Source organism: Sycon ciliatum, chromosome 11 (genome assembly GCF_964019385.1).
Source record: "Sycon ciliatum chromosome 11, ocSycCili1.1, whole genome shotgun sequence".
Taxonomy (NCBI): domain Eukaryota; kingdom Metazoa; phylum Porifera; class Calcarea; order Leucosolenida; family Sycettidae; genus Sycon; species Sycon ciliatum.
The window spans coordinates 27,586,979-27,613,627 of record NC_088653.1 but is presented as its reverse complement, the minus strand read 5'-3'; the positions used below and the strand labels follow the sequence as shown (position 1 = coordinate 27,613,627).

Genomic DNA, 26,649 nt, shown 5'->3' with positions numbered 1-26,649 from the left:
AGACACACACATACATACACACATACACACAAACACACACATACACACGCACGCATCAACACATGCAAACACACATGTACGCGCACACATCCACGCACACACACACACACACACACACACACACACACACACACACACAAACACACACACACACACAAAGGGGAGGGGTGATAGCAGTGAAGCTGGTTGGTGTTGGTGGGGGGATGACTTTTGCATCAGAATTTCTGTATTACCTTGTTCAGCTGCACACATGTATCAACGGCTGCCTTGGCATTGTTCACCTAGACGGACCAACATCATGTTTCATGCATGCACACACACACATACATACACACACACACCACACACACACACACCACACACGCACACGCACACGCACACACACACACGCACACACACATATATAATAATAATATCCTTATAATTATGCACGCATATGGAGACAATTGCTTTGAATCATGTTGCATTAAAATTCCTTAGCACATGCAAATGCCAATAATTATGACCTTTTGGGGTTAGCAACCCTCAACTGCCTTCGTGAAGTCAGAATTAGAGACCCTCGACTGAACTCATAAACTCAACCTCAGCATACCTCGACTGCCCTTGTAAAGTAACTTCAGTAACCCTTGATTGACCCCATAAAGTCAATATCTGAAACCCTGGTAAAGTCGAGATCAGCAAATCTTGTAAATTTTAGGTCAGCAGCCCTGCCCTTGCATCAGTAGCAGTAGTGTTAGTAAGCAGTGACGGTGTAGGCAGTAGTGTTAGTAAGCAGTGACGGTGTAGGCAGTAGTGTTAGTAAGCAGTGACGGTGTAGGCAGTAGTGTTAGTAAGCAGTGACGGTGTAGGCAGTAGTGTTAGTAAGCAGTGACGGTGTAGGTAGTAGTGTTAGTAAGCAGTGACGGTGTAGGCAGTAGTGTTAGTAAGCAGTGACGGTGTAGGCAGTAGTGTTAGTAAGCAGTGACGGTGTAGGCAGTAGTGTTAGTAAGCAGTGGCAGTGTAGGCAGTAGTGTTAGTAAGCAGTGACGGTGTAGGCAGTAGTGTTAGTAAGCAGTGACGGTGTAGGTAGTAGTGTTAGTAAGCAGTGACGGTGTAGGTAGTAGTGTTAGTAAGCAGTGATGGTGTAGGCAGTAGTGTTAGTAAGCAGTGACGGTGTAGGCAGTAGTGTTAATAAGCAGTGACGGTGTAGGCAGTAGTGTTAGTAAGCAGTGGCAGTGTAGGCAGTAGTGTTAGTAAGCCGTGGCGGTGTAGGTAGTAGTGTTAGTAGGCAGTGACGGTGTAGGCAGTAGTGTTAGTAAGGCGCCGGTCACACATGCAGGCGGCGACACCGCTTTCGCGGCTGCCTCCAACACGCTGGCAGTGGGCGCTTTTGCGGCTCTTTTCTGCCGGCGGTCACACATGCAAAGGCTTTGGTACGCACGCAGCTTCACGGGTCTCCACAGGTGTCGTAAAACTTTTCTCTGAAAAAGACTGTAGCCTCAAAATTCTTCAGGAAGTTACCTGCTTTGTTGCATTTTGACTGAGTTGGCTGTTTCATTTTTAATTCCTATCACTGTTGTCTTTCCTTTCCTGCGCTGGTATGGATCGCAGAAACGCCCAGAATCGCCGACTACGTCGTGACCAGCGACTGCGGAGAGCTATGGAGATTGCCTCAATATTCATGTTGTTCAATTTCTCTTCGTTTGAATCTTGCGGAAGCTCCTTGAGCATCGGTGGACGCCTGAGTCGAGTCCCATGTCGGATGGGACTCGACTCAGGTGTCATGGTGTCTTGTCTTGACCTCGAAATAGAGGGAGAGGAGCAGTTGCTCTTGGTCAGCAGTCCACTTCATGACGAGAGATGAAAAACTAATTTTTCCAAAATCCAAGAGATCCAACAACGACAACGCCGCAAAAGTTGCACTACCGCTTTTGTGTTTCGCCACCAATTTTTTGGTTGTGGCGCTTTTGAGATTGCCGCCGTGGCGCCAGTGGCGCCAGGCGCAGTATCCATGGTGATCCGGGGATATCCCAACTTTTGTGGTGCAGCTTTGGTGGTGTCGCAAAAGCGCCATGCATGTGTGACCGGCGCCTAAGCAGTGACGGTGTAGGCAGTAGTGTTAGTAAGCAGTGGCAGTGTAGGCAGTAGTGTTAGTAAGCAGTGGCGGTGTAGGCAGTAGTGTTAATAAGCAGTGACGGTGTAGGCAGTAGTGTTAGTAAGCAGTGACGGTGTAGGCAGTAGTGTTAGTAAGCAGTGGCGGTGTAGGCAGTAGTGTTAGTAAGCAGTGACGGTGTAGGCAGTAGTGTTAGTAAGCCGTGGCGGTGTAGGCAGTTGTGTTAGTAAGCAGTGACGGTGTAGGCAGTAGTGTTAGTAAGCAGTGACGGTGTAGGCAGTAGTGTTAGTAAGCAGTGACGGTGTAGGCAGTGGTGTTAGTAAGCCGTGGCGGTGTAGGCAGTAGTGTTAGTAAGCAGTGGCGGTGTAGGCAGTGGTGTTAGTAAGCAGTGACGGTGTGGGCAGTAGTGTTAGTAAGCAGTGACGGTGTAGGCAGTAGTGTTAGTAAGCAGTGACGGTGTAGGTAGTAGTGTTAGTAAGCAGTGACGGTGTAGGCCATTGAACTGCAGTACTGTCGGGCGCCGAAGAACGGACCGCCGAAGAACGGCCAGGCTAAGAATTTCACCAATTTTTAAGAACAATCTAGGCTGGACCTTTTGCAGACAAGAACGGAAACCGTAACGTTCACTCAGATGTATTACTCTGCATAATGTACATGTAAGACTGTCCCTTCAAACACGAAGGAAGATGCTGTGTTAGCTAAAAATAAGAAAGGGCTACGCTAGAACCCTGACCCCCCCCCCCCCCCCCCCCCGCTCTTGGGCACCCTACACTACAGTAGTCTTATCTGAGCAGTAGCATGCAGCAATGGGTACAGGCTTATCTGAGCAGTAGCATGCAGCAACGGGTACAGGCTTATCTGAGCAGTAGCATGCAGCAACGGGTACAGGCTTATCTGAGCAGTAGCATGCAGCAACGGGTACAGGCTTATCTGAGCAGTAGCATGCAGCAACGGGTACAGGCTTATCTGAGCAGTAGCATGCAGCAACGGGTACAGGCTTATCTGAGCAGTAGCATGCAGCAACGGGTACAGGCTTATCTGAGCAGTAGCATGCAGCAATGGGTACAGGCTTATCTGAGCAGTAGCATGCAGCAACGGGTACAGGCTTATCTGAGCAGTAGCATGCAGCAACGGGTACAGGCTTATCTGAGCAGTAGCATGCAGCAACGGGTACAGGCTTATCTGAGCAGTAGCATGCAGCAACGGGTACAGGCTTATCTGAGCAGTAGCATGCAGCAACGGGTACAGGCTTATCTGAGCAGTAGCATGCAGCACCGGGTACAGGCTTATCTGAGCAGTAGCATGCAGCAACGGGTACAGGCTTATCTGAGCAGTAGCATGCAGCAATGGGTACAGGCTTATCTGAGCAGTAGCATGCAGCAACGGGTACAGGCTTATCTGAGCAGTAGCATGCAGCAACGGGTACATGCTTATCTGAGCAGTAGCATGCAGCAACGGGTACAGGCTTATCTGAGCAGTAGCATGCAGCAACGGGTACATGCTTATCTGAGCAGTAGCATGCAGCAACGGGTACATGCTTATCTGAGCAGTAGCATGCAGCAACGGGTACAGGCTTATCTGAGCAGTAGCATGCAGCAATGGGTACAGGCTTATCTGAGCAGTAGCATGCAGCAACGGGTACAGGCTTATCTGAGCAGTAGCATGCAGCAACGGGTACAGGCTTATCTGAGCAGTAGCATGCAGCAATGGGTACAGGCTTATCTGAGCAGTAGCATGCAGCAACGGGTACAGGCTTATCTGAGCAGTAGCATGCAGCAACGGGTACAGGCTTATCTGAGCAGTAGCATGCAGCAACGGGTACAGGCTTATCTGAGCAGTAGCATGCAGCAACGGGTACAGGCTTATCTGAGCAGTAGCATGCAGCAACGGGTACAGGCTTATCTGAGCAGTAGCATGCAGCAACGGGTACAGGCTTATCTGAGCAGTAGCATGCAGCACCGGGTACAGGCTTATCTGAGCAGTAGCATGCAGCAACGGGTACAGGCTTATCTGAGCAGTAGCATGCAGCAACGGGTACAGGCTTATCTGAGCAGTAGCATGCAGCAACGGGTACAGGCTTATCTGAGCAGTAGCATGCAGCAACGGGTACAGGCTTATCTGAGCAGTAGCATGCAGCAACGGGTACAGGCTCTGAGCAGTAGCATGCAGCAACGGGTACAGGCTTATCTGAGCAGTAGCATGCAGCAACGGGTACAGGCTCTGAGCAGTAGCATGCAGCAACGGGTACAGGCTTATCTGAGCAGTAGCATGCAGCAACGGGTACAGGCTTATCTGAGCAGTAGCATGCAGCAACGGGTACAGGCTCTGAGCAGTAGCATGCAGCAACGGGTACAGGCTTATCTGAGCAGTAGCATGCAGCAACGGGTACAGGCTTATCTGAGCAGTAGCATGCAGCAACGGGTACAGGCTTATCTGAGCAGTAGCATGCAGCAACGGGTACAGGCTTATCTGAGCAGTAGCATGCAGCAACGGGTACAGGCTTATCTGAGCAGTAGCATGCAGCAACGGGTACAGGCTTATCTGAGCAGTAGCATGCAGCAACGGGTACAGGCTTATCTGAGCAGTAGCATGCAGCAACGGGTACAGGCTTATCTGAGCAGTAGCATGCAGCAATGGGTACAGGCTTATCTGAGCAGTAGCATGCAGCAACGGGTACAGGCTTATCTGAGCAGTAGCATGCAGCAACGGGTACAGGCTTATCTGAGCAGTAGCATGCAGCAACGGGTACAGGCTTATCTGAGCAGTAGCATGCAGCAACGGGTACAGGCTTATCTGAGCAGTAGCATGCAGCAACGGGTACAGGCTTATCTGAGCAGTAGCATGCAGCACCGGGTACAGGCTTATCTGAGCAGTAGCATGCAGCAACGGGTACAGGCTTATCTGAGCAGTAGCATGCAGCAATGGGTACAGGCTTATCTGAGCAGTAGCATGCAGCAACGGGTACAGGCTTATCTGAGCAGTAGCATGCAGCAACGGGTACATGCTTATCTGAGCAGTAGCATGCAGCAACGGGTACAGGCTTATCTGAGCAGTAGCATGCAGCAACGGGTACATGCTTATCTGAGCAGTAGCATGCAGCAACGGGTACATGCTTATCTGAGCAGTAGCATGCAGCAACGGGTACAGGCTTATCTGAGCAGTAGCATGCAGCAATGGGTACAGGCTTATCTGAGCAGTAGCATGCAGCAACGGGTACAGGCTTATCTGAGCAGTAGCATGCAGCAACGGGTACAGGCTTATCTGAGCAGTAGCATGCAGCAATGGGTACAGGCTTATCTGAGCAGTAGCATGCAGCAACGGGTACAGGCTTATCTGAGCAGTAGCATGCAGCAACGGGTACAGGCTTATCTGAGCAGTAGCATGCAGCAACGGGTACAGGCTTATCTGAGCAGTAGCATGCAGCAACGGGTACAGGCTTATCTGAGCAGTAGCATGCAGCAACGGGTACAGGCTTATCTGAGCAGTAGCATGCAGCAACGGGTACAGGCTTGCTGGTGCGTTTGACCGCGTGTCGCACCCCGGCGTCCTACACAAAGCGGCCACTCTCGGTATTGGCGGTAGCCTGCTGCAGTGGCTACGGGACTATTTGCGGAATCGCACACTAAGCGCAATCGTCAATGGACAGGAATCTGCTCAATTCCAGATTAAAGCTGGCGTACCCCAAGGCAGCATCCTGGGACCCACCTTATTCTTGATGTATGTCAACGATGCTGAGACCTGTCTTTCCCCATCAACACGAATGGGTGTGTACGCAGATGACACCACGCTGTACACCATCATACGATCCAGACATGACTCTGCTGGCAGTATTGCAGACATGCAATCTAGCCTGGATCGATTGAGTAGCTGGGGAGAACAATGGCGAATTCGCTTTGAGCCGACAAAGTCGCAGCTGCTGCATATTGGCCACCACCGCAACCCCTGGCCACTCCCAGACCTAACGTTCGGAGCCCATGATATTCCCTGTGGGGACGAGCTGAAGCTTCTGGGAGTGACCTTCGACAGCAAACTCACCTTCAGACGCCACCTCCGCAATGTTTCTCTTCGTGCCGTAGCCCGACTAGGATTTCTGCGTCGAGCATCAAGTTTCCTTGGTCGTGAAGGACGCTTGACAACGTACAGAGGCTTCGTACGCCCTGTACTCGAATACGCACCATTGACATGGATGGGCGCAGCCAACTCTCACCTGCAAAGTCTCGACCGAGTACAGCGGAAGGCCCTTGCTATCATTGGTCCTGACGCCTTGCTGCAGAGCCTAGCTGCCCGCCGCCAAGTGTACGCTCTCACGTACATGTACAAGCTAATGTGCCTTCAAGACCATCCAGATCTCTCTGCGCTCGTGCCGCCTCGCCAGGAAGCTAGCCTCGTCCCGCGGACAAGGTCGCAGCTCCGTGTCCGCCACCAGCATCAGCTACAAGCAGTGCTCCTCCCTACGGCCCCCAACTTTCTCCAGCGTTCGTTCCCATATGGTGTAGTGGATGAATGGAACAGGCTTCCGCAAGACATGTTTCCGGATCCGATGCCCCAGTTGAAGTCTCTCCAATCCTTCAAGGAGAAGGTCCATCGCCACTTGCGTCAAAAGAATTGGCTTTGGGCTACGGACTCCCTGTGAGGCTATGCCACCCGTCAATGAGCAACTACCCTCGTCCATCATCTCTTTCTTGTTTTATATTTATTTCTCTTCTCATCTCTTTCTTGTTTTATTTTATTTCTCTTCTCATCTCTTTCTTGTTTTATTTCTCTTCTCATCTCTTTCTTGTTTTATTTTATTTATTTATTTCTCTCTCTCTCTCTCTCTCTCTCTCTCTCTCTCTCTCTCTCTTTCTCTTCTCTCTCTCTCTCTCTCTCTCTCTCTCTCTCTCTCTCTCTCTCTCTCTCTCTCTCTCTCTCTCTCTCTCTCTCTCTCCCTCCCTCTCCCCCCTCTCTCTCTCTCTCTCTCTCTCTCTCTCTCTCTCTCTCTCTCTCTCTCTCTCTCTCTCTCTCTCTCTCTCTCTCTCTCTCTCTCTCTCTCTCTCTCTCTCTCTCTCTCTCTCTCTCTCTCTCTCTCTCTCTCTCTCTCTCTCTCTCTCTTTCTCACTTGATCTCCCTCCCTCCCTAGCTGCATTCCTAACGATGCCTGGTCGTAGGCTATGATTCCGAGACCTCCGGTCGGATGAGCCTCGCCAACCACATCGGCACATCGCCCCTACTCCCCTTTGTCTTGTTGTCCAGCGTCATTTCAGTTGTCCTCTTCCCCTGATTATTAGTAGGGCTATGTTTTTTAGTAAAAAAAAAAAAAAAAAAAAAAAAAAAAAAATGGGTACAGGCTTATCTGAGCAGTAGCATGCAGCAACGGGTACAGGCTTATCTGCAATAACATCATAATTCTAAACATAACACAAAACACATGAACACACACACATACACACATGCATGCAAACACGAACACCTACGCACGCACACACACACACATGAACACGCACGCACACACAAACACACACGCACACATGAACACACACAAACACACACACACACACACCCAGCACGATGGCACACTCCCAGACACTTAGTTACTTACCTTGAGATAGGATGCAATTGCGTCATCACACATACCAACAGCTGTAAATCGCTCTCCTAGCTCCTACGTACAGCAGCGACAATATCATGTACATCACACACACGCATACCCACACAAACACACACACACACACACACACACACACACACACACACACACATGTATGCACACGTGCACAGACGTATCTTTTTCTTTTCTTTCCCTTGTCATTTAATCACTTTCACTTTTTAGGGGAATATTTGTATTATATAAGAGAATGATGAAACTACAATAGGATTTATACACTTGGAGTGGAACAGCGAGGATACAAGCATAGTAAGAAAAATAGAACAAACCTAGGAACAATTTGCACGGGTAATAAACTATAGGTGAGGTGAGAAATGATAGGAAATTCAGCAAGTGCAGTGTGACAATGGACATGCATGTGCAAGAAGAGAGTGCAGAAAGCCAAAGGGTACCAGTCTTTGGCCATCGAAAAAACATTCATTAGAGATGACATAGCTAGGTCTACTGATACCTTGGGCAAAGTACGGTCACAATTCCGGTGGCTGTATCGTCAAGCCCGTGCATTTCTTTCGGAGCATGACTTTCTCCGCTTTTCCATGCTCATTTCGGAGAACGATGATAAACTGCAGACCCGACTCATTGCTAAGTATTCAAAGAATATCAAAAGGCTTAGGAACAAGCGTTTTGGTTCAATATCTATTAACACCAACACCATCATCAATCTCACAGACATTGAACTCACTACAGTACAGATGCACTGCTAACCTCCGTGAACAACTACACCTGTTGTTAAGGAACGAGCTCTATAGCAGCTGTCAGTTGCTGGGAGAGCCGACGACAGGTGAAGGTGGCAGCGATAATGAAGAGGACGATGACGATGATGACGATGATGGTGCAGATGGTGTGAAGGACGGTGGCGGTCAGAAACCAAGTGAAGGCGGAGGCGGTGAGAAGAAGAAGAATACATCGGCAATTAAATTGCATTTGTTGTCTAACCCCGTGTGTCGTGAAAGTTATGATGATTCTTGGTTCAGTGTTGTTCGTTCTGCAAGTAGTTTCAAGCAGTTGAAAGTTCTAGAAGCAGTCTACATTCGCATTCGTGATCCAAATCTTTGTAAACAAAAAGAAAATGTCACCGCACTTACGCTATTCCAATAAATTCGCACTCACACACACTTGCACATGCATGTCCATTGTCACACTGCACTTGCTGAATTTCCTATCATTTCTCACCTCACCTATAGTTTATTACCTGTGCAAATTGTTCCTAGGTTTGCGCTTTTTTTCTTACTATGCTTGTATCCTCGCTGTTCCACTCCAAGTGTATAAATCCTATTGTAGTTTCATCATTCTCTTTAGTCATGAATTCCATTGATAATAGTGACAAGAAAACGTTCTGGAATACATGATTCGTCCCCATGGTTGTGATATGAGTGCGCACTTAGTTATATTCATTTCATTATTAATAAAAACAAATTTGCAATTTGCTGTGCACTGTGATCTGACCCGTGCCTCCCATAAGAGTGGGATGGGTGCCCATAGACCAGCTAGGAGAATGCCTGAGGGAATGCAGGGGTGCATAACTGCCGAACACCCCGCACTCTGGGACTAAGGGCCAAACATTGACGCCCCCAACTACTGATTGAAGGGGAGTCGGTCTGAGCCTCTGAAATATTGATTCACGGCACCGGGTGGCGAAGCCGGCATTATCATTATTATTCTCAATTCATGGATGACATGGCGTCAACCAATATTGTGAACCATTAGTACTGGCTAAGCATTCTTAATAATTCCTAACCCTAACCCTAACCCTTGACAGGCTGTGGTTTGACCCTGTCAATTTTTGGTTTGACCTTGATTACTTTACCGTGACATCCGTCAAATAGTGTTACCAGATCACGTGTAACACCCGTGTACTGCGATGTACCTGTGTTACCATAACTTTTGAAGAAAGTGTGACTTTAACTTTGAAAAGTGTGACGATAACTTTGAAAAGTGTGACGGTAACTTTGAAAAGTGTTTGTTGTGCTGTTACAATTATTTTTTTAAAATGTATCAATGAAATGTCTTTTATTTTTATTACAAACTCTGTTTTTATCATTATTTGTTAAACTGTGTGCGTGCAACAAGAATACGAACTGGGTGGACGTCTGATGACTGGGTTTGTGGCGCTTCGCTCTAAGATGTATGCCTATGACGGTGAGGAGAGCGGACAGCGTGCAAAAGGCGTTAACCCTTTGCGTGCGGATGACCTGTATACACGCGCCTGAACCCCATGCCGGTTCTCTGAGGACGTGTATACACGCGCTTCGGTTTCCGTCGTGTACGTGGTGAATAGACCAGTGTACAAAGTATCGTTACTCTGTGAAAGAGTATCCGATCTCCACATACGATACACCGTTGGAAAGGTATTGAGCTTAGCTTTCCAGAGATATAAAGTTCTTTGCGATAGGATAAAGATTCACTGAGCGGCGACAAAATGAACACGGAAATCACGGGCTGGAGTGATCGCGAATTTTTTTGATCGTGACTTCGCAGTTTTTTGGAGCGTGCCAGGGGATTTCCCTTTTGCCCTGCGCATGCGTTATGGACATCAAATTAAGCTCGTGGAACTCAGCTTTGCAGAGCAGTTTGAATCGTGAAAATCGGTTGAATTTGAGCAAGGAGCCGAAAAAGAATTTGTGACTGAGTTGTTGTTTCGTTCCGAGGCATGGTGGGCCAGTTTGGAGAGGTCATGGAAGTGGCCCTGGTGGAGCTGTGGACCTGAGAGCTTCCAGGATGGATTCGCCTGGTCCTGATCTTTCCAACAAGCCCAGGATGAGGAAATTCCATCCAGGTGAACTGAAGTGAGAATAAATTTGGTTCCGAGCAGTGCACCCAAACTCCACCAGGAGAGTCCGTACTCTGGAGTGCCAGATTACTGTGGAAAACAGGCCAGCATGCAAAGGGTTAAAAGGAGTGTGACAAAGCAGTTCACCCTGAGCGACTACGAGCGATGTCTGACACACCGGACCGTCTCTGCTCATCCGATGACAGCTATTCGGAGTCATGCTCACCGCGTCTACACCGAGACTATGACCAAAACGTCTCTATCTCCTTTTGATAGTAAGCGATACATCCTGCCTGATGGTGTATCTACGCTGGCATACGGTCACCATCGCATTGCACAGTCAGACGTGCAGTAGCAGCAGCGGCAGCAGCAGCAGCAGCAGCAGTTTCTCGACAGTGAAACGTTATACATGCCATTCATTATTGGTCTGATGATAAACAATTACGGAATATGCATTACATTGTTCAGTTGATCGGGTTTATCGGAGTGAAGTGATGATGGTAGAGTTGACTTTCTGAGTTGACATTCTTTTATCCCGAAAATACGGTACCCGTATTCATTGCAGATGGTTCAGATGGAATAGCTAGGAAAGGGAAATACTCCCAAGTGACTATTGAACTGCCCGTGGACCTGGCGGAAATCGTGAAGACGGCGATCAAGGTATCGCCGTCGATTCGGCGTGCTATTGCATCGGAGCGGGTAAAGAAGTTATCCACAAACTTCTTTCCAACGAAGTTATCCTCTCCCGTCGCTGGTGGTAAGAAGGTCGGCGTCGACGTGTATATGAAGACGACATCAACTCTCTGCGCTGAAGATTTTACAATGAACAAGGTTGTACAGTACGCCATCTTCGTGTCGGCGGTGTCATGGTGGAGAGACGCTAAAAAGTACAAATGTACGCTCAGTGCTTGCCCGGTGGATAAGATCCCGAAGACCGGAGCAACAATGAGAGCTATGGCAGAAGGTGATGGAGAAACCTTCGTCATTCCCGATGAAGAACTCTGCAAATTGGCAGAGGGTTTCTCCGACTGTGAGATTACCACGAGCTTTCTGATTATCCACGTGTCTATCCAAGTTCAAGTTGATCGGTATCATGAAGAAGTTGTTGCAATAGTCCGACGCGGTGATGGGTTTCTCCATACCTCCGTAGGACTTGCCCAAGAACTCGCGGACGAGGTTGTAACCGCGCAGGTAGGACGACCTGTTGTAGTCGTAAAAGTAGGTACCATCTTCGTTCTGACTACACATCCACTCGAACTTGAGCGGGCTGTCGAAGAGCGTCTCGTCGTTGAGCGTGATGCGCAGCTGTGAAATGTTTGCATGAATCATGGCGAGTCGGTTGGACAAATGGGTGGGATTGTTCGTTTTCAGAGCAGGCTCGTCTCTGCTTTTTAAATCCGTGAAGAAGATGAGGAGTTTGCGTGGGATGTCGGTGTTGTGCAGGAGTTCAATGGTTCCCGCATCGTCCGTGATGCTCTTCTGGGTTTGTCTGGCACCCCACGTGTGGAAGTACAGTTGCTTGGAGAGACGCATCTGATCAGTGTAGGTGCGATCCATGCGATACGTAGGCACGACAAGCTCGAGCTGAGTGAGCTCGATCCTAACGTCACCTACGCCACGAGCGCTGTTGTCCCCACCTCCATTGTCCGTCAGAAGCACGTATCGAGACATCTCGGCCGGTGGGAGATCGTGCCAGAATCACTCGCGTTGTCACCACCGTTAGGTACACCTACACGGACAATGTTGTAGTCGGGAACAACGGTGTACGGCTAACCCTTGTTCGCACTGTCAAAGCTCTTCGACAGCGACACGCTTCACAACGATTGTAAGGTTCTGGAAAAAGACGTCACTCACGAGATCTCAGTCGGCGGTGCCAGCAGCAGCACTCGCGATAGCTGGACGGATCGTCTGGCACGCGATCTGCACAGACCTCGACGCGTGCATTTTCCCCGCAGACCAGTGACCGTTCAGCGTGCACGACACAGAACACACTCCTCAGAAAGGAGTCCAGCGAGACAAGGAACACGACTCCACAGTGCACGCTGCCACATTTGAACTCAACAAACACGAACAAAAAAGAAAAGGAAAAAGACAAAAAAATACAACAACAACTACCGCACAGCACTAAACGTACCGGATATAAAATCTTGAATTATGAAGAAATGGCCTTCAGCCACCATTGTAGATGGACAATGCAGCTCCAGACGACGACGACGGACGCGCGAGAACCGAAGGGCAGCCACAGAGCCCGCAACCACGTAGAAGAAACTGAAGCCAACCACATAGCACAACACACGACAAACAATAAAATTTAGGAAACAAACACTATAATTAAACCGTCTCCCGCAAACAACTACTAACCCATGGACACGCCGCTAATGTAGGTCCCTGAATACTGCTCAAACCCTTACCCTAACCCTAACCCAAACCACCACACTGCTTGCAATAAATTAATAATTTACCCCGCACATAATTACTAACCCGTATACATGCCGCAAACACTAACCCCTAGACGCCACACAAACACTCACCAATGGACCCAGTGCACAGCCCCTAACCCGACTGCAACTATCCCTAACCCTAACCCAAACCCTAAAATCTACACCACATGCAACGAACAAGGAATTATTCACCCCATACGCAATTACAAATCCATAGGTGTGTGGCAAATACTAACCCATAGGTATGGGGCAAATACTAACCCATAGACACTATGCAATTACTAACCCATACGTATGTGGCAAATACTAACCCATAGACACTACACAACTATTAATGAATGGGGTAGTGCACAACCCCAACCCTGATCCCAACTCTGGCCCCAACCCTAACCCTAACCCTAAAAACACTACACCACTTACGAATTAAATTTATCCCATTCGCAATCACTAATGCGTAGATATGACGCTATTACTAACCCACAGACGCCGCACAAATATTAATAATTAGGACTGGCTAAGCATTCTTAATAATTCCTAACCCTAACCCTAACCCTAACCCTAACCCTAACCCTTGACAGGCTGTGGTTTGACCCTGTCAATTTTTGGTTTGACCTTGATTACTTTACCGTGACATCCGTCAAATAGTGTTACCAGATCACGTGTAACACCCGTGTACTGCGATGTACCTGTGTTACCATAACTTTTGAAGAAAGTGTGACTTTAACTTTGAAAAGTGTGACGATAACTTTGAAAAGTGTGACGGTAACTTTGAAAAGTGTTTGTTGTGCTGTTACAATTATTTTTTTAAAATGTATCAATGAAATGTCTTTTATTTTTATTACAAACTCTGTTTTTATCATTATTTGTTAAACTGTGTGCGTGCAACAAGAATACGAACTGGGTGGACGTCTGATGACTGGGTTTGTGGCGCTTCGCTCTAAGATGTATGCCTATGACGGTGAGGAGAGCGGACAGCGTGCAAAAGGCGTTAACCCTTTGCGTGCGGATGACCTGTATACACGCGCCTGAACCCCATGCCGGTTCTCTGAGGACGTGTATACACGCGCTTCGGTTTCCGTCGTGTACGTGGTGAATAGACCAGTGTACAAAGTATCGTTACTCTGTGAAAGAGTATCCGATCTCCACATACGATACACCGTTGGAAAGGTATTGAGCTTAGCTTTCCAGAGATATAAAGTTCTTTGCGATAGGATAAAGATTCACTGAGCGGCGACAAAATGAACACGGAAATCACGGGCTGGAGTGATCGCGAATTTTTTTGATCGTGACTTCGCAGTTTTTTGGAGCGTGCCAGGGGATTTCCCTTTTGCCCTGCGCATGCGTTATGGACATCAAATTAAGCTCGTGGAACTCAGCTTTGCAGAGCAGTTTGAATCGTGAAAATCGGTTGAATTTGAGCAAGGAGCCGAAAAAGAATTTGTGACTGAGTTGTTGTTTCGTTCCGAGGCATGGTGGGCCAGTTTGGAGAGGTCATGGAAGTGGCCCTGGTGGAGCTGTGGACCTGAGAGCTTCCAGGATGGATTCGCCTGGTCCTGATCTTTCCAACAAGCCCAGGATGAGGAAATTCCATCCAGGTGAACTGAAGTGAGAATAAATTTGGTTCCGAGCAGTGCACCCAAACTCCACCAGGAGAGTCCGTACTCTGGAGTGCCAGATTACTGTGGAAAACAGGCCAGCATGCAAAGGGTTAAAAGGAGTGTGACAAAGCAGTTCACCCTGAGCGACTACGAGCGATGTCTGACACCCCGGACCGTCTCTGCTCATCCGATGACAGCTATTCGGAGTCATGCTCACCGCGTCTACACCGAGACTATGACCAAAACGTCTCTATCTCCTTTTGATAGTAAGCGATACATCCTGCCTGATGGTGTATCTACGCTGGCATACGGTCACCATCGCATTGCACAGTCAGACGTGCAGTAGCAGCAGCGGCAGCAGCAGCAGCAGCAGCAGTTTCTCGACAGTGAAACGTTATACATGCCATTCATTATTGGTCTGATGATAAACAATTACGGAATATGCATTACATTGTTCAGTTGATCGGGTTTATCGGAGTGAAGTGATGATGGTAGAGTTGACTTTCTGAGTTGACATTCTTTTATCCCGAAAATACGGTACCCGTATTCATTGCAGATGGTTCAGATGGAATAGCTAGGAAAGGGAAATACTCCCAAGTGACTATTGAACTGCCCGTGGACCTGGCGGAAATCGTGAAGACGGCGATCAAGGTATCGCCGTCGATTCGGCGTGCTATTGCATCGGAGCGGGTAAAGAAGTTATCCACAAACTTCTTTCCAACGAAGTTATCCTCTCCCGTCGCTGGTGGTAAGAAGGTCGGCGTCGACGTGTATATGAAGACGACATCAACTCTCTGCGCTGAAGATTTTACAATGAACAAGGTTGTACAGTACGCCATCTTCGTGTCGGCGGTGTCATGGTGGAGAGACGCTAAAAAGTACAAATGTACGCTCAGTGCTTGCCCGGTGGATAAGATCCCGAAGACCGGAGCAACAATGAGAGCTATGGCAGAAGGTGATGGAGAAACCTTCGTCATTCCCGATGAAGAACTCTGCAAATTGGCAGAGGGTTTCTCCGACTGTGAGATTACCACGAGCTTTCTGATTATCCACGTGTCTATCCAAGTTCAAGTTGATCGGTATCATGAAGAAGTTGTTGCAATAGTCCGACGTGGTGATGGGTTTCTCCATACCTCCGTAGGACTTGCCCAAGAACTCGCGGACGAGGTTGTAACCGCGCAGGTAGGACGACCTGTTGTAGTCGTAAAAGTAGGTACCATCTTCGTTCTGACTACACATCCACTCGAACTTGAGCGGGCTGTCGAAGAGCGTCTCGTCGTTGAGCGTGATGCGCAGCTGTGAAATGTTTGCATGAATCATGGCGAGTCGGTTGGACAAATGGGTGGGATTGTTCGTTTTCAGAGCAGGCTCGTCTCTGCTTTTTAAATCCGTGAAGAAGATGAGGAGTTTGCGTGGGATGTCGGTGTTGTGCAGGAGTTCAATGGTTCCCGCATCGTCCGTGATGCTCTTCTGGGTTTGTCTGGCACCCCACGTGTGGAAGTACAGTTGCTTGGAGAGACGCATCTGATCAGTGTAGGTGCGATCCATGCGATACGTAGGCACGACAAGCTCGAGCTGAGTGAGCTCGATCCTAACGTCACCTACGCCACGAGCGCTGTTGTCCCCACCTCCATTGTCCGTCAGAAGCACGTATCGAGACATCTCGGCCGGTGGGAGATCGTGCCAGAATCACTCGCGTTGTCACCACCGTTAGGTACACCTACACGGACAATGTTGTAGTCGGGAACAACGGTGTACGGCTAACCCTTGTTCGCACTGTCAAAGCTCTTCGACAGCGACACGCTTCACAACGATTGTAAGGTTCTGGAAAAAGACGTCACTCACGAGATCTCAGTCGGCGGTGCCAGCAGCAGCACTCGCGATAGCTGGACGGATCGTCTGGCACGCGATCTGCACAGACCTCGACGCGTGCATTTTCCCCGCAGACCAGTGACCGTTCAGCGTGCACGACACAGAACACACTCCTCAGAAAGGAGTCCAGCGAGACAAGGAACACGACTCCACAGTGCACGCTGCCACATTTGAACTCAACAAACACGAACAAAAAAGAAAAGGAAAAAGACAAAAAATACAACAACAACTACCGCACAGCACTAAACGTACCGGATATAAAATCTTGAATTATGAAGAAATGGCCTTCAGCCACCATTGTAGATGGACAATGCAGCTCCAGACGACGACGACGGACGCGCGAGAACCGAAGGGCAGCCACAGAGCCCGCAACCACGTAGAAGAAACTGAAGCCAACCACATAGCACAACACACGACAAACAATAAAATTTAGGAAACAAACACTATAATTAAACCGTCTCCCGCAAACAACTACTAACCCATGGACACGCCGCTAATGTAGGTCCCTGAATACTGCTCAAACCCTTACCCTAACCCTAACCCAAACCACCACACTGCTTGCAATAAATTAATAATTTACCCCGCACATAATTACTAACCCGTATACATGCCGCAAACACTAACCCCTAGACGCCACACAAACACTCACCAATGGACCCAGTGCACAGCCCCTAACCCGACTGCAACTATCCCTAACCCTAACCCAAACCCTAAAATCTACACCACATGCAACGAACAAGGAATTATTCACCCCATACGCAATTACAAATCCATAGGTGTGTGGCAAATACTAACCCATAGGTATGGGGCAAATACTAACCCATAGACACTATGCAATTACTAACTCATACGTATGTGGCAAATACTAACCCATAGACACTACACAACTATTAATGAATGGGGTAGTGCACAACCCCAACCCTGATCCCAACTCTGGCCCCAACCCTAACCCTAACCCTAAAAACACTACACCACTTACGAATTAAATTTATCCCATTCGCAATCACTAATGCGTAGATATGACGCTATTACTAACCCACAGACGCCGCACAAATATTAATAATTAGTACTGGCTAAGTATTCTTAATAATTCCTAACCCTAACCCTAACCCTAACCCTAACCCTAACCCTTGACAGGCTGTGGTTTGACCCTGTCAATTTTTGGTTTGACCTTGATTACTTTACCGTGACATCCGTCAAATAGTGTTACCAGATCACGTGTAACACCCGTGTACTGCGATGTACCTGTGTTACCATAACTTTTGAAGAAAGTGTGACTTTAACTTTGAAAAGTGTGACGATAACTTTGAAAAGTGTGATGGTAACTTTGAAAAGTGTTTGTTGTGCTGTTACAATAATTTTTTTTAAATGTATCAATGAAATGTCTTTTATTTTTATTACAAACTCTGTTTTTATCATTATTTGTTAACCCTTTCACTGCCGCTGTCGACTGTAGTCGACAGCGCATTCATGCACTCCGAGTGCCATTGTCGACTTGCGTCGACGAGTAAACATGCAGTCCCCAGTGCTGTTGTCGACGGAAGTCGACAGGCAGACCTCACCCAGTTTGTGCCTCTATTTTCGAATATTGGAGATGTTTAGCCGTGGTAGACGGCCACTGGGCCCTGGAAGATGTCCATACCCATCGAAATACGCTTCCAGAAGTATGGGTTGCCATTTGAAAAAAATCGAACCAGCGTCGTTGAAAATCCGCATCCGATTTTTAGCCGATCGGCGAGGAAGAAACCGGTTCTCACGCACTTCCACCTCGCTGAGTCGGTGCGAGTATTTTCCTCTTTCCCGTCAACTTTCATTGCACGGAGCATGGAATTTGGTTCAGACTTGATGCCTAGCTATTACCCAAGACTCCAGACGGCTATCCGTTGCGATAGGCGGTTGGAGTCACGGGTAGAGACAACCAGACGATAGATTCCTCGCGGACGCATTCACTGCAAACTTGACGGAAACAGCGCTGGCGGCGGTCACTGGGTCCAGAACTAAAATTTTCTAAGAATTACCACGTTACAATGGCGACCAGCACGGACAAGAGACACTACAGGTATGCCAGCTACAACATAATTATATTCTTTCTACAACGACACCTACCTCTGGCTCAATACCTGACGATCTACTGCAAGCTGATGCGAAAGTGAATTACACCCGTGAACGCCGCGCTTGTCAACGGAACAGGGAAGCGCTTCACTCTCCGAAGTTGAAAAGTATTTGGACTGCTGCTAATTGGGAGAACAAACGACCACCATGGCGGCAGAACATTCCGCAGCCGTTCACCGACACGATCCGCTTCACCAAACGACTTACGAACGTTTCGTTCTCCGAGTTTTCTGGTGGCAGCAACAAGAATTTCGTCCGCAACGACAGGACGAAAGTCTCTCGCAACTGAAGTCCTGTTGCCACGAAGATAGAGAAGATTCCGCAAGCCATCTCTTCTGCTTCCAGTGTTGTAGCTCTCCTGTCCACTGGCATATCTTTCAATCCCTGCGAACGAAAAAAAAAAAGGATCTGCTTCTCTCTCCAAAACAACAACTAACTAACTTTACTTCGCGAGTGTCCGGGCCGATCGTGTACATAGTGCATTTATTTATTTATTTATTTATTCAACATCTCCTGGCCCGTCCGAAGACTGCCAATAAACATGAGAGGTCAGGTGATAGCCAACCACGGCAAGCTAAAAGGGAGAAAAAGAAAGATGCTGTCAGAGAGGGAAAGGAGATAGGGAGAGAAAAAGAAAGGGAGGCACATTAGTAATACATGGGATCACTTCGGATGAGACAGTGTGGAAAGCTGGACTTTGAATTTCCTGATATCCTGGCATGTCTTAATGCTAGTAGGCAGGTTAGACCAAAGGGAGTATGCTGAGAAGAAAGGGGATTTCAAAAACAGAGAGGAACTAGCTCGGGGCAGTGATAAGGCATTGCGTGTTGGTCTAGTGGTAACAAACCAGTTGTACTTGGCAATATGTTTCGGGACTTGGGCTAGGAAGATTTTTTGCACAAGGATACAAAGATGCTGCTGATGTCGGGCAAGAAGAGGGTGCGTGGAAGCAAGTTTATAAAGACAAAGGGAGGCAAATGTTTGGTCTTTTCGAAACAGAATTTTCAGAAGCAAGCGTTGATGTACTTCCAGTCTGTGGAGTAAAGTCTGAGACAACCCGCACCAAGCTATATCGCAATAGTCAAATATAGGCAAAATGTACGACTTAAAGAACAATTTTCTGCAGTTATCATTCAAGTGTTGGCAGTGGGGTTGTAGCATACCTAAGGACGCACTCGCACGCTTGCACACAGACTGGACTTGTGGAGACCAGGAGAGTTGGCGGTCGAGAATAACGCCCAGGTGCTTGTGCTCGTTAACAACTTTAATAGGTGTACTATTTAGACCAGGAAAATACAGAAGCTGAGTGGGGGCGAGGGAGAGAAGAACATGGCCTCGGTTTTGGCGAGGTTGGGCTTCAGTTTCCAGGTTTCCATCCATGTTACTGTAGCATTGACCCCGGACTGCATGGAGGCCGTGAGGTTGTCTGCCGAGCTGTCGGAGCACATCAGAGCAGTGTCGTCAGCAAAAAGACTTACATTTGGCACAAGGGCTGGCAAGTCATTAACGTACAGTAGAAATAGGAGCGGCCCAAGTATGGACCCCTGGGGTACCCCAGACACGACTAGTAATGGGTCTGATAGGGAGGTAGATACTCTGACAGTCTGGTGGCGGCAGGAAAGATAGGATGAGAGCCATTGCAGGGCTGGACCATGTACCAAGAAGACGGACTCTAGCTTTGCAAGCAGACCACGATGCCAGACGGTGTCGAAAGCTTTCGCTAGGTCAAAGAACACGATGCCAACATGCCGCCTGAGGTTCCGCTGGGTGTAGATGTCTTGTACTAGACGTGTTAGTTGGAAAGTTGTGGAGTCTCCACGGCAGAAACCGGATTGAGATGGTGAAAGCGCTGGGGTGACGTGGCAGTACAGAGACTCAAAGGAAATACGTTCACAGACCTTTGACACAGCGGGAAGGAGAGAGATTGGTCTGTAGTTGCCAGCCTGAGAGCGTTGGCCTTTCTTATAGATCGGGACGATAACAGCAGATTTCCAGACGGACGGAAATGCTCCTGTACGATATGACATGTTAAAGAGCAGGCACAAGGGATAGGACAGAGATGGCGCAAGCCATTTGAGAACCTCATTGGGTATGCCATCTTCGCCAGGGGACTTACAATTCTTCAGGAGTTTGAGGTGCTTACAGACGGTAGCAGTCGTGGTAACGACGCGTGTGAGTGGTGCGCTAAGTTCAGGGGCTGGGGACAGCGATGGAATGTCCCAATTCGGATCCTCCGGAATGCCGGATGAAACAAACTGCTTGTTCAGTGTGTCTGCAATCGCCTTCACATCGTGCTGGCGGTTGCCATTGGAGTCCGTCAGGTACTGGATTGGCGCGCGGGAGGTCCCGCGGCACTGGTTGCGAATGAATTGGTGGAGTGATGGGCGATCGGGGGAGGAGAGTGTTGCAGAAAGAGAGTTTAGAAAGGAGCGGTGTGAGGTACGAGAAAGGTGCTTGACGAAGTTGCGTTGAACTCGGTAAGCCTCCCGGTTAACCGGCGTTGGGAATTTCTTGTAGATGCTGAAAAGATCACGCTTGCGCTTCACTTCAGATACGAGGGACCGTGTCACCCATGGGGGACTAGATGTCGAGGATGTTGGGTTGGAATGTTTCCGGTTGTTGTAGCCGATAGCAAAGTTAGAGAGGTGCTGTTGGAACCCTCGTTCAAGGACGGCTGCAAAGTGATCTACCGCGGCGTCAACAGTTGGAGAGCCTTCTGGTTGCAGAAACGACCAGTCGTGGCAGGAGAAATCAGCGTTCATAGAGTCCCAGCACTGAGAGGGAACTCGACGGAAGCGATATGGGAACGGTTTGCGAGAAGGAAGTGGCAGGTCTGGGTCCGAGGGCAATGAGACGGCGAACTGGCATGAAACCATGAGATGGTCCGAGGAGCCAAGAGCGCAAGCTGTGTGAACGTCCGTCGCCAGCAGGGGTTGGTTTGTGAAGACAAGGTCTAGACATGACTGTGTTCCGGAAGATGTTGTGTGCGTTGGACTCTGCACCAGCTGATCCAAACCGAAGCAGGTAAGGGTGCGAAAAAGTGCCGCCCCAGCAGGACACGTTAAATCCGATGGGCACCACCGTTTGTGCTTACTGTTGAAGTCCCCAGCCATTATGACATGGTACGATGACATGGGAACGGTTACCAAAGCACTAGCTAGCATATCACAGAAGTGGTCTATTTCCGTGGTTTTGACTGAGGGCGGACGGTAGGTACAGCAGACGAGGATGGGTGTCGGGGAGCCTAAGATTGGGTGAAGCTCAACCCATACGGATTCACAGGTCGGACGAGCAAGGTCGTCGCGAACTTGGACTCTTCCGAAGCGATTTTGCCGGACAAGAATCGCAACTCCACCATATCCTCTGGTTGCCGTACCGGATTTGTTATCATGAGGTGGTCGGTCGCGACGAAATGTGGTATAACCGGAGATGGTGAGCGCTATGCTTGGATTTAGCCATGTTTCATTTAGACAGATGACATCAGGTTTGTTGAAATCAGCAATGACAGACAGTTCGGCAGATTTGTTAACGATTGAGCGGCAATTTACGGAAAGCAAGGTCAGTTTACCCTGGCAAGGGGGGAAGTAGGGCCGAGCCAGTGGATTCAGCTGTGGTCGCGCCATCATGCTGGGCCTGAGGAGAGGACGTTGTTTGCCTGGTTGGCATTGCTGGTGTCAAAACTGTCCGCGGCTAAACGCCAGGGCCTAACCGTGTGCGAAAGAGCATCCGGCCAGAACCCTTTGTCACCGACTGTGTTCTCATCAGCTGCCTCGACGGTCACCCGTGCGTAGGCAGTTCTGAAGTGCTTGGATGCAAATATGACACCTTCCTGAATCTGCACTCCTCGGGCAGAGCACCATTCAGCAATTGATGATGCGGAGCAGTGTGGCTGCACGTTGCCAACGTAAAACACTTTGCGTTTGGCCCGGGGTGATGCCGTGAGGTCTACTGCCGGCTCGCTATCACGAGCCGGCTTGGTGTAGCGGGATCTTTCCACCCGCCTTGTTATGCTTTGAGCTAGCTGGGACTGACTACTAGTATCTGCCGCGTGCCTTTGTCTCTGGGCGGCTCGAGTGCGTCTGCCCTGGTGTTCCTGCCATTCATGTACTTGTTGTTCAGTATCGGTGGACCTACGGGATGCATCCAGGCCTGCTGCGGGGCTGGAGCTACGACTTGTAGTAGTGCTGGACCTACGGGATGCATGCACGCCTGCTGCGGGGCTGGAACTACGACTTGTAGTAGTGTTGGGTTGTTGCACACGCGTTTCTCCTGGCAGGCTGCCACTGCCGGCGTGTGTACCGTACGTTGGTACAGACCTGCCCGTTGTGGTGCTGAGCCTCGCACGTGCACTTGCAGTTTGTGTGGCGGTTCCTAGTACTACGTCGCTGTACTGGTGTGGCATGGCGTGCTGTGTGTGTACGCTAGTATCTCGCAGGTCAGCCATTTCCCGCCTCAGCTGTTGAATTTCAAGCTTCAAGGAAGCAATTTCATCATCTCTTCCCACCCTAATTGCCACTATTTCTTTATTCAGGTCCATTATTGTCGAGGACAATGCAGCCAAAGCAGTCGTGACATGTCCTATACCGGTCATACCTTCCAGGATGGGGTGGGACCCAATCCCCTCCTTCCGGAGCGCTCCCACCAGGTCGGGCCGTGAGAAGGAGTCCGCTTTCGGGATGCCAGTCCGGGTGGCCAGGTTTTGTAGACAGTCGAACGTCAGAAGGGCCAGGTCGACATGCTCATTGGTGGCCATAGTCCGCAGTACAAGTCACAGCTCCTGTAGGTTACAGTTACAGACTCGGAAAGGCTGATAGGAGCGGAGCTCCTAAAACTGCATCCGCACTCTAACTAATGTACGCATGTAGCGCATGCGGCGCAGGGCGCACTTTCGCATGACATGACACGCATTTTTGCACAGCGGCTGGCACTAGATCGCGCAGCACGTTTGTACTTCGGATTTTGCGATTTTTTTCGACGGCAATGGCTTCCTTTGTGAGTTGTCTACCTACGATGTATACTTTGGAAAGCGATATTCCGTACAGAAAGTACCAAAAAATCCAGGAAAAGTAGGCCTTTCAATTTTTCGAGCTGGAGGTAAAAAGTGCCTGGCAGGTAGGGGGTGTACAGCTCAGCTGACAGCGTGGCAGGGAGCGCCTTGTCTCCTTGAGTGGTCAGCTGGCAGTGAAACGGTTAAACTGTGTGCGTGCAACAAGAATACGAACTGGGTGGACGTCTGATGACTGGGTTTGTGGCGCTTCGCTCTAAGATGTATGCCTATGACGGTGAGGAGAGCGGACAGCGTGCAAAAGGCGTTAAAAGGAGTGTGACAAAGCAGTTCACCCTGAGCGACTACGAGCGATGTCTGACACCCCGGACCGTCTCTGCTCATCCGATGACAGCTATTCGGAGTCATGCTCACCGCGTCTACACCGAGACTATGACCAAAACGTCTCTATCTCCTTTTGATAGTAAGCGATACATCCTGCCTGATGGTGTATCTACGCTGGCATACGGTCACCATCGCATTGCACAGTCAGACGTGCAGTAGCAGCAGCGGCAGCAGCAGCAGCAGCAGCAGTTTCTCGACAGTGAAACGTTATACATGCCATTCATTATTGGTCTGATGATAAACAATTACGGAATATGCATTACATTGTTCAGTTGATCGGGTTTATCGGAGTGAAGTGATGATGGTAGAGTTGACTTTCTGAGTTGACATTCTTTTATCCCGAAAATACGGTACCCGTATTCATTGCAGATGGAATAGCTAGGAAAGGGAAATACTCCCAAGTGACTATTGAACTGCCCGTGGACCTGGCGGAAATCGTGAAGACGGCGATCAAGGTATCGCCGTCGATTCGGCGTGCTATTGCATCGGAGCGGGTAAAGAAGTTATCCACAAACTTCTTTCCAACGAAGTTATCCTCTCCCGTCGCTTCGCTGGTGGTAAGAAGGTCGGCGTCGACGTGTATATGAAGACGACATCAACTCTCTGCGCTGAAGATTTTACAATGAACAAGGTTGTACAGTACGCCATCTTCGTGTCGGCGGTGTCATGGTGGAGAGACGCTAAAAAGTACAAATGTACGCTCAGTGCTTGCCCGGTGGATAAGATCCCGAAGACCGGAGCAACAATGAGAGCTATGGCAGAAGGTGATGGAGAAACCTTCGTCATTCCCGATGAAGAACTCTGCAAATTGGCAGAGGGTTTCTCCGACTGTGAGATTACCACGAGCTTTCTGATTATCCACGTGTCTATCCAAGTTCAAGTTGATCGGTATCATGAAGAAGTTGTTGCAATAGTCCGACGCGGTGATGGGTATCTCCATACCTCCGTAGGACTTGCCCAAGAACTCGCGGACGAGGTTGTAACCGCGCAGGTAGGACGACCTGTTGTAGTCGTAAAAGTAGGTACCATCTTCGTTCTGACTACACATCCACTCGAACTTGAGCGGGCTGTCGAAGAGCGTCTCGTCGTTGAGCGTGATGCGCAGCTGTGAAATGTTTGCATGAATCATGGCGAGTCGGTTGGACGAATGGGTGGGATTGTTCGTTTTCAGAGCAGGCTCGTCTCTGCTTTTTAAATCCGTGAAGAAGATGAGGAATTTGCGTGGGATGTCGGTGTTGTGCAGGAGTTCAATGGTTCCCGCATCGTCCGTGATGCTCTTCTGGGTTTGTCTGGCACCCCACGTGTGGAAGTACAGTTGTTTGGAGAGACGCATCTGATCAGTGTAGGTGCGATCCATGCGATACGTAGGCACGACAAGCTCGAGCTGAGTGAGCTCGATCCTAACGTCACCTACGCCACGAGCGCTGTTGTCACCACCTCCATTGTCCGTCAGAAGCACGTATCGAGACATCTCGGCCGGTGGGAGATCGTGCCAGAATCACTCGCGTTGTCACCACCGTTAGGTACACCTACACGGACAATGTTGTAGTCGGGAACAACGGTGTACGGCTAACCCTTGTTCGCACTGTCAAAGCTCTTCGACAGTGACACGCTTCACAACGATTGTAAGGTTCTGGAAAAAGACGTCACTCACGAGATCTCAGTCGGCGGCGCCAGCAGCAGCACTCGCGATAGCTGGACGGATCGTCTGGCACGCGATCTGCACAGACCTCGACGCGTGCACTTTCCCAGCAGACCAGTGACCGTTCACCGTGCACGACACAGAACACACTCCTCAGAAAGGAGTCCAGCGAGACAAGGAACACGACTCCACAGTGCACGCTGCCACATTTGAACTCAACAAACACAAACAAAAAAGAAAAGGAAAAAGACAAAAAATACAACAACAACTACCGCACAGCACTAAACGTACCGGATATAAAATCTTGAATTATGAAGAAATGGCCTTCAGCCACCATTGTAGATGGACAATGCAGCTCCAGACGACGACGACGACGACGACGACGGACGCGCGAGAACCGAAGGGCAGCCACAGAGCCCGCAACCACGTAGAAGAAACTGAAGCCAACCACATAGCACAACACACGACAAACAATAAAATTTAGGAAACAAACACTATAATTAAACCGTCTCCCGCAAACAACTACTAACCCATGACCACGCCGCTAATGTAGGTCCCTGAATACTGCTCAAACCCTTACCCTAACCCTAACCCAAACCACCACACTGCTTACAATAAATTAAAAATTTACCCCGCACATAATTACTAACCCGTATACATGCCGCAAACACTAACCCCTAGATGCGACACAAACACTCACCAATGGACCCAGTGCACAGCCCCTAACCCGACTGCAACTATCCCTAACCCTAACCCTAACCCTTGACAGGCTGTGGTTTGACCCTGTCAATTTTTGGTTTGACCTTGATTACTTTACCGTGACATCCGTCAAATAGTGTTACCAGATCACGTGTAACACCCGTGTACTGCGATGTACCTGTGTTACCATAACTTTTGAAGAAAGTGTGACTTTAACTTTGAAAAGTGTGACGATAACTTTGAAAAGTGTGACGGTAACTTTGAAAAGTGTTTGTTGTGCTGTTACAATTATTTTTTTTAAATGTATCAATGAAATGTCTTTTATTTTTATTACAAACTCTGTTTTTATCATTATTTGTTAAACTGTGTGCGTGCAACAAGAATACGAAC

The 26,649-nt window shown here is 48.9% G+C and overlaps 1 protein-coding gene across 3 annotated transcripts in view; it reads right to left on the bottom strand.

Moving 5' to 3' along the window:
* Positions 1–26,649, bottom strand: part of LOC135827709 (WD repeat-containing protein 35-like) — a 64,396-nt gene that overhangs the window by 24,422 nt on the left and 13,325 nt on the right. For all 3 annotated transcript variants that reach the window (XM_065340162.1, XM_065340163.1, XM_065340164.1), the window contains 5 exons: positions 25,852–25,997; positions 16,670–16,803; positions 12,641–12,774; positions 7,671–7,733; positions 234–281 (listed from right to left, as the gene is read on the bottom strand). In XM_065340162.1, the coding sequence (XP_065196234.1) occupies positions 234–281; positions 7,671–7,703 (81 nt within the window). In that variant the 5' untranslated portion in view covers positions 7,704–7,733; positions 12,641–12,774; positions 16,670–16,803; positions 25,852–25,997. The remainder of the gene's footprint in view (positions 1–233; positions 282–7,670; positions 7,734–12,640; positions 12,775–16,669; positions 16,804–25,851; positions 25,998–26,649) is intronic.